General features: G+C 46.2%; 1 protein-coding gene across 1 annotated transcript in view; it reads left to right on the top strand.

The window, feature by feature from the left end:
* The first annotated feature begins 1,454 nt into the window (after positions 1-1,454).
* The window catches only part of FRMD3 (FERM domain containing 3), a 139,808-nt gene continuing 132,490 nt past the window's right edge, over positions 1,455-8,772 (top strand). The window contains 1 exon segment of the mRNA XM_048930868.1: positions 1,455-1,627. Within this exon segment, the coding sequence (XP_048786825.1) occupies positions 1,529-1,627 (99 nt within the window). The 5' untranslated portion in view covers positions 1,455-1,528.

The raw sequence follows: 8,772 nt of genomic DNA, 5'->3' as shown, positions 1-8,772 counted from the left end.
ACAGGGCTCTCGGGCACCTCAGGTCTACAGGTACAATGTACTGCAGAAGCAAATAAGGGGTCAAGAGTGGCCTGTTGTTAAGACAGCGGGCATCATTCTGATGAGCTGCCTGTAGCATCAAGTCACCACTGGCTTGGCTCTTTCCCTGTTAATTTTGGGGATGGAGAGAAGCAGAAGAAAGGGGAAAACATGTGGCGTAGGCAGAGAAGATGCCTTCTCTGTTGTAGGGAGGAAGATGTGTTGCATCAGAGTAAATCCACATGTGAGCTAAAATCCTGCATCTGCTGAGCTCTTATGCTGCAAGGCTAAAGGGTAAAAAAGCACTTCTTCATTATTAGCAAGTGGGGTGCTCACAACTGGTTTCTCAGCTGATAATGACCACCTTCCTTAATTTGTGGCTGTTGAGGTGAATAATCTTTTTCAAGCATTTACTGGTTTGCTTCACTATTCACTACACAATTGGAAGTGTTTATCATTTATGAGAAGCATATACTTAGAGGTTTTTTTTTCTTCTTCTTTTTTTAATGTTCCACATTAGAGGGCTTTGCATATTTATTAGCTGGCAGCAGCGAGCATTATGCACTTCTCATTTGTTTGTGGTTCCTGCACTTCCTGCTGTTAGCAGTCCAGCAGAAATCCAAAGGAGGAGTGTGCTGGCATAGTGGTGCTCAGCTGTTCCCAGTGGATTTCTGAAGAATGTTACCTTCAAGCAGAACTGTTTATGAATATGGAAGTTTACATGTCATCAAACATAAATGGGCAGAGTGACTGAGGCATGCCAGTCTGTGCAGCCATCAGCTCGCTTTTCTCTCTGTGGAGCTACCACATTCCGTTCCACCCTGCTTCTTCTGCCACACAGCCCAGTGCTGATCCTTGTGTCGGGAATGGTCAGTGTTAGGTACTGCTTCATGCACAGCATGTAGAGCTTTGTACAAAGTTACATACGTTTGCGATGGTGAGCACAGTAAAGCCACCAGGTGCTGCGTTTTCCTTCCCACTTTGCACAACTGTTCCACCCCAGTGGACCCATCTTCTCCCCTGAGGACACAAGTTTCCAGGACTTGCACTCTGAGACGAAGTTGCTTTGTGTCCTCTCGTATTCCCTCACAGCACACCCGTCCTGTCTGGTAATTTTCGCTTTGTCTTTCCCACTTTGCAGGGCTGGGACAGCCAGCACACCCGTGAGTGGCGGTCCGCCTTCCCTCCCGGGGCAGCGGACGCTTCCCGGTCACACAGGCGAACCTCACACTCGGGGGGTGCGCTGCCTTTTCCAGCCCACGGCCCGGGGGCGGGCGCTGGAGGATGCTGAGGCCAGGGAGCGGGGCGCGGGCTGACGCAGCGGAGGCCCCTGCCGCGGCAGGCGGGCGGGCGGCGGGGCGCCGCGGGGCTGAGGGGCGGTGCCGCCGAGCCGAGTCGAGCCGAGCCGCGCCGCGCCGCGCCGTGCCGTGCCGTGCCGCGGTCGGCCGGGCGCCGCTGCAGGCTGGCCCCTTGCGGCTGCCTGCGGGGCGGCGGCGGGCGGACGGCCGGGATGATCCGGTTCCGTAGCTCCAGCATCAGGTCGCTGAGCCCGGAGATGAAATGCACCGTGCGGCTGCTGGACGACTCCGACATCTCCTGCCACATCCAGGTGCCGACGGGGACAGAGAGGGGCGGCTCCGCGGGCGGCGGCGTCCGCATCGGGAGCGCGGCGCCGGGACGCGGCTGTGTTCCGGGCCCGGGCGGCGGCTCGGCACCGCGGGCAGCGGCGGGGCTGCCTCCGCGCCCGGCTCCGCGCACCTGCGGCGCGATGGGAGTCTGAGGCCGCTTGCCGGAGCCGCGGGACGCTGCCGGCGGCGCGAGTGGCGGCGGAGCGAGAGAGGAGAACCGGGCGTGGGGCGCGGGGTGGCGGCGGGGAGACCGCTCGGCGGTGTCTCTCGAGGCCAGTGGAGGGAGCAAGGCCCGCGGCGCGGAACGCTGCTCGGGATGCTGCGGGCAAAGCGGAGTTTTGGCGTGCGAGTCCGCCGGTGTAAGGCGGAGAGGTAACTTACAGAGAGATTCTCGGTGGTAATAGTGCGCGCCTAAGAAGGCAAGTTCTCGGCAGTCGTCGTTACGCCGTCCCTTAGTACCTATTCCTTCGAGGAACGGGGGTGAGGAGGAAGAGGGCAGGCATCCTGCTGCGGTGTGTGGGTGCTGTCTGTGCCGAGGGCTTCCAGCCAGTGCCGAACTCGTGCAGACAGTGAGGGCTCACAGGACCCCTCAGCTGCGAGCCTTAGGGCACTACTCACCGAGCAGATCACCGAGGTGAGATAGTGGCCAGATGGGAGACAAGAGCGGTCCTTTAGGAAGTTGTTGAACGCTCACAGTTGATCTTCACTCCCTTTTTCCCCATGGCAGTATAAAACTGTAAAACAAGTCAGCAGTTCTATGCGAGGACCAGCCACATCTGAAGGCAAGGTATTGTGAGGTGCAAGGTACCTCTGCACTTGAACCAAACACTGTTTTTATCAGTTGCGGTGGAGCCATTTCATGCTGGTTACACTCAGCCCCAAGAGCCTGGAAGTAGCGGGAAATAACCAAACCATCTTGTCTCCCTATGCTCTCTTATTGAGTAGCGTGGCTGTGAGATCATAGCTTTAATGTGCAGGGAGCAGAATGGCCTGCAGTCTTTTCTCAGAGCTTAATGCAAGCTTTGCATCAATCCTCTGCTTTCTTCAGAATTGAGTCTCTTTAAGCTATAGGGAACTTAAAAATGTGGATCTGAGGCAGCAAGGAGCATCACAGCTCTGCAGCATTAAAGTGCAAAGATTTCCTTGTGCTGCAGGTGTGCTGTTTAGTGCTCATGAGGCAGGCATCACCAGCTCTGTGTGGTACGGTATGGTGCAGGATGAGCAACTGGTCGCACTGGAGTGTATCACATTGCCATTCCTCATTCCTTGTATGTGCAGGGGAATGGCGTTCTATGCCACAGCTTAAAATGTTTTAAATGTTCCACTTCCAAGAGTAATCCTAAAAATTGAGTTACATTGTGAACTCTTCTAGAACTGTCTTTCCTGAAACTGTGCTCTAGAAGGACATGAAAAGTGGGAAGGGCTCGGATTTTCCCTATGACTGGTAGGTGCTGAAATTCTACATGTAAATGCAGATCCTGATATTAGGAAGTGTTAGCTTATGGCCAATTCAGAAACATCCAGCCAAGGAGGAGGATTCCTGCTTGGAGTTACACTGCGCTCTTTCTGCTACTTTGAACTGCATATATACTTGTGTGTATGCATATATGTATATACTACTCCCTACCCATATACAAAGGAGATATAACTTCACTGTACTACTTATTTGCCTTCTTAGACGTGTGCAATTCTTGAAAAAACTTTGTACCTTTAGCCCCTTGATCAGACCTATATTTGAATTTTACAAGGTAGACAAAACTTCCTAGGAACCTTCCCAGCACTACAATTGTATTAGTGAATGGAAAACAATATTCCAAGTCTGTTGACATATGCACACGGATGCATTTTCAGCAAGACTGATTAGCCTAGATGATGTGCTACTGGGTTAACCGCAGCGATGCCAGGGCTGTGCCAGCTGGAACATGTTGGGCAGCTGTGTTTCGGTCATGTCTTAGTTTCAGCAGGGATTAAATTTTCTTTGGAGTGCCAGGTATGATAGCCCTGGCTTACATCATTACAAAATTGGCAGCTGAGAAACTAATTTTTTGTGCATATTCATCATTGCAGTCATCTTTGTTTTTTGAGGCCATATTGTTGGTAATGTTAGTAATTACATCTTTGCCTTGTCTCTGGGGAACCCAGCTATGGAGGAGATAGGGGAGGACACTTTCCAGAAGTTCTTCAGCTTCCTTTTCACTTTTCCTTCTTGCCCTAGAGCTCAAGCAGTGTTACAATAGCTCTTAAGATTTTTGAATATATGTGGGATTCTCAAACCAGCATTCTCCTCTTGATGTGTGTCATGAATATTTTTCAAGTTTTCTTTAAGAATAAACAATTTTTTAAGTATATCACCCAGAGATCTGCACCAAGGTGGGATAGTTCTGAGTGGCAGGGAGTGTGGGATGGTATAGGCAGGTGCTTAGGCCAATGGTCATTCCCAGTGGTTTGAAACTTCACCTCTGAACAACTGCAGAATCCTGAAAAACTGGTAGAGTATTTGGAAAAAAATCTGCTGTTGCTCTGGCAATCCTAAAGAGGCACAAATCACTGCAGCATTCTGGGGTCTGACCCATGCCAGGGTCAGCTGGCATGACTGGTCCTGCCCACTCAAACCGCCTGAATGCTACAGAAGATGATAAAGACCTGGTGGTGCACAAAAAGCACATGCTGGGCAAGACAGATTAGGTTATTCCTGCCTCAGACATAGGCAAAGCGATCTGTGGGATTGCTTTTGCTCGAGGACATGGGTGCATGTGATGGGTAATGTGGAAGGATGAAGATGTCCATTGTGTAACTCAATGTGATTTGACACTGGCTGAGAGCAGACAATAATTTAGATTGTGTGTGTTAAATTGCTACGTAATACTGTATGCCATCATTATTGTGCTTGTTGTATGTTTTGTTAGTGGTATTACAATAAGAACTACCCAGATTGAAGAGGAACAAACTGATGGAACCAGAACTAGCTGCATGCAATAACGCTTTCCAACACTGAATCATCCCATACCGAAAGGCTGCTATCACATATGGAGGAAAATACTATGGAATACTATGGAGAACTTAAATGGGTGGCCCACAGGCTATCGAAATAATACGCGTGTATGTATGTAAGAAAAAGATGGGTGATGGTTATTAGAATGTGTAGAAATGGGGGTACCTGAACGTCATGTAAATGATATGGAATAAGGTAGGGCGGGGGTGTGTGTGTGTCATATTTTCAGTTGGGATTAAATTATTTTCTTCAGAGTGCCAGGTATGATGCTATGTTTTGGTTGTAGGAGAAAAAACAACGTTGATAGCACACTGCTGTTTATAGTTGCTGCTAAGCAGTGTTGCACAGAGACAGGACCATTCACAGCGAAGGTCCCAAAGAGCTGGGAGGGAGCAGAATTAGGACAGCTGACTTGAACAGGTCAAAAAGATATTCCTTACCATATGACATTAAGCAGAAAGAGTTTTGAAGAGGTTGGGAGTTCATCTTCTGCTGTTTGAGGGTCTAGCTGGGCATTTGTCATGGTTGTGATCAATTGCTTGTGCAGCACTTGTCATATGTTTTCATATATATATATATATATATGCAGTCATAACTGTTATCCTCTTCCTTTTCTCTATCTTAGTCAACAGTTTAATCTCAACCCATGAGTTCTACTCTTTTTCTGATTCTCCCCTTCATTCCAGTGGGAAGGAGTTAGTGTGTGAATGACTGTGGTGCTCAGCCACCTGCCGGGTTAAACCACAACAATCATTAAGAGGATAAGAAAGCCTAATTCTGTGTTGCTAAGAAATGCTAGCAGTCTCCTAAGGACTCAGTTTGCAGTAAGGAATGGTGAAATTCTTGTAGTGTGTTTTCGAGGCAGGTGGAGCAGAGATGCATGGCTTGTCCAAGTAGTTCTGTATGTAGCTGTAGATATACTGCATTACAACCTTCTCAGTTTGCCAAACTCTGCTTTTTCACTTATGTCTTTCCAACAGTTACCTTTCATGCACGGTGCCCAGAACCACTTAAGTAAGTGTTCAGATGTCTGCAAATTACAGTCTTTGTGGATATGCCATAGGCTCCACAAAAAGTGTAGTCAGAACTGTTAGCCCTTGGGCTGAACTGTTGGGAGACGTCATTGAAAAATTAAGGTGGGAGAGGATGTGTACAAGTGCTGCATTTTTTTGTGTATGTGTATTTTTTTGCTGTGTGAATGTCAAAGCACTAGGTAGGAGCATAAAACACAATTTTTTTAAAAGTGTTTTCTTTAAGTTTTCAAAGTTTTCTCTAAGTTTTCGCAGTGCTTCAGCTGCAGAGGAGGCTAGCAGTGCCTGCTTATGACAGTTGCATTTTATTGTGAGCAGTGCGGTGGCCGCACATTGGGTGGTGTGAGGAGGGTTGGCAATGATTCTTGCATCTGCGGGCTCCAGCCAACTGGTTATTGAGCTGTGTGATGCCATGTAGGTCACCAAGTTGCTCAAGGCTAGGGCTGCAGCTCAGAGATCGGGATGCAGTGCACCGTCCTCTTCATCCGAGAGACTTTATGACTGCAAATTAGCTGGAGTGGTGACAGGCACAGTGCAGAGCTGGAGCCTGAGGGATGCTTAACTAATTCTTGTGATGACATTTGTTTTGCCATGACTTTTGTCTATTTGCAGAGCCCCTCTGGGACCTGTTTTGGGCAGTCTTACAGCAGTGCAGGGGTGAAGCTGTAGTGGCACAGCTCAAATGGAGAAGTTACGAAAAACAGCCTCGGGGGGCAGTGGCCACTGTCTGTTTGCATTTGCAAGAGAGAAAGAGAGAGGTGACCTGCTTGTGGAGGCTGTCTGATCAGAGCACAGAGCCCAGGCCTGAAGGAGGGCAGTGGGAGAAGTAGGTCTGCAGAACTGCTGGAAGCACATCAAGAGCATGGAGAGACCTCCTTTCTGGAGTTGCTAATGAGATTCTTGTTTTCTGAGTCACTGAGATAACGAACACTTTATTCATTTTTGCAGGCTTTTTGCAAAAACTTCACACATCTAGTTAACCTTTTAGCAACAGTAACATAAATGTTGTTAGTAGCAAGGGATTTTTTTTTTTTTTTTTTTTCCCACAGCTTATTCTGAAAGGTTACTTGTGCTTATATCAGCAATAAGGTCAATGTCCTGTTATGGTACTGTGTTCTTTATTATGTATGTGAATACACCTTGGCTTCACTGGCGTGCTTAAGATAGTGTGTGGGTTTAAGTATACCATGTTTAGCTGAAGTGATTTCTGAGTGTGCTACTACTGTTTCATTCATTTTTTTAAAGTATGAGTAAGCATGTATGAGGGATTGCTATAGCTCTAATTTTTTTTATCTGCATGAGGAATTCTTTTTCTGAAAGAGAGAAGTGTATCTGAAAGAGAACTCTTTCTCTGAAAGAGTGGTCAGGCGCTGGAATGGGCTGCCCAGGGAGGTGGTGGAGTCACTGGCCCTGGTGGTGTTCAAGGAACATTTAGATGTTGTACTGAGGGACATGGTTTAGTGGGAATTATTGGTGATAGGTGGGCAGTTGGACTGGATGATCTTCTAGGTCTTTTGCAACTTTGGTGATTCTATGATTCTGTGTTAAAAAAATATAAGCCTATTATCTAGAAAAACGCTATATTAAGCATGTTGTTCGATTCTAAAATAAAAGTTTTACTTTACTCCTTGAGCTGTTCATTTCTAGATTTGCTAAACTGGGAATGGGGGGTTGACATGAATGAGCTTATCTTCCCTATTATTGCTTATTATTCACAGGGGTAGTGAACTTTACTTTCTATATGTGTTTGTTTGTAGAGATATTCTGTGTCAGCACCTTCCTGCACCTCACTAAGCCCAGATCTGAAATTACAGAGCACTGGGACTTTCTTATGACAATGGCTTTGCTTTATATGAAACTTACCAAAGAAAGATCTGCATTGAAATTTCCAAAATTATCACCAGGCTAAACAACTTTCTCTTTTATATCTATCTAAATGTCTACATTTGTTGTAGTATGTTCCGCTTTTGTGCAGGTAGACGATACAATTTTAAGAAACTGGTGTAGAAATTGCAAAGAAAACAAGTGGAGCAAAGCTTTGGTTTATTTATGTTCTGTTATTAGACCTTATGCCTTCTTTTGCTTAGCTGAAAATGAAGGTGAGAAGATCTGAGAATGATAAATTACTTCTGCTCCTGATGATCCAGCTGTGTAAGATGGCTTTGTGCCTTCCTACTCCTCATATAGGAGCGACCACAGTTAGGCTAGGAATTTAGTTTACTAGCTTGAACTCTTCTTTTTTTTCTTTTTTTTTCCCCCCTTCTTAAATGTGTCATAAGCTGTCCTCTCTGTTTTGTAAATGCACTGATATCTGGAAACTTTTCTTCTTGTTGAATATTCTCTTCTTGGTCTGTATCTTGCAAGCTTAATACAATTTTTTCTGAGTTTAATACAAATTTGTTACCCGGATTTTTTAGTTGCTTTTAAAATTGTCAAAAGGACTGTAAAAAACAGTAGATCATATTGAGGCCATGTGGTATAAGAACATTGTTTACGGAGGAAAGAATCTCACTGTGAATCTGTGCTGAATATGATTTATAATACTAAGTGGAAAAGGGAAGGATGCACATAAAGTAAAGAAAGCAGAGAAAACAGAGATAAGAACGAGCCACAGAACCGTGGCTGAGGAGAGGGAAAGGTTAATGGATTATGTAGACAGCAGGCAGGAGATTTAGTGAATTTATATTTATCCTGTAAGCGATGTCAGGGCTGTAACCATCCAGCGCTTCAGCTGCAGGGATGATGCTGTAACGGTACACAACAGTAAGATGAGATAAGGGAGGGGATGCAAGTTATGAGGGACTCTGTGCGTGCTGTGTTTTGTTGACTAATTTTAAAAGCTGCGTACCAGGGCTTGTGTTTCATGCTCAAGCCAATTGTACAGATATGACGGGTACACTTGGCAAGAGTTGCAGATGAAAAGCCTGTCTAATTAAGCTGGGACTAGAGGTTAAACCTACCTCTGCGGTCATTTCCTTGTTTTATTAAGTCTGCAGTAATGTTTTCTCTTTTTAATAGTGCTTATGGATGTGCTCTTAGCTTCCTCCAGGGCTGAAAGTGAAACAAGGAATGGAAAGTGTTACTAGGAAGCTAATAGAGTGTT

This window comes from Lagopus muta, chromosome Z (genome assembly GCF_023343835.1).
Source record: "Lagopus muta isolate bLagMut1 chromosome Z, bLagMut1 primary, whole genome shotgun sequence".
Lineage (NCBI taxonomy): Eukaryota > Metazoa > Chordata > Aves > Galliformes > Phasianidae > Lagopus > Lagopus muta.
This window is presented reverse-complemented; position numbering and strand designations above follow the sequence as displayed.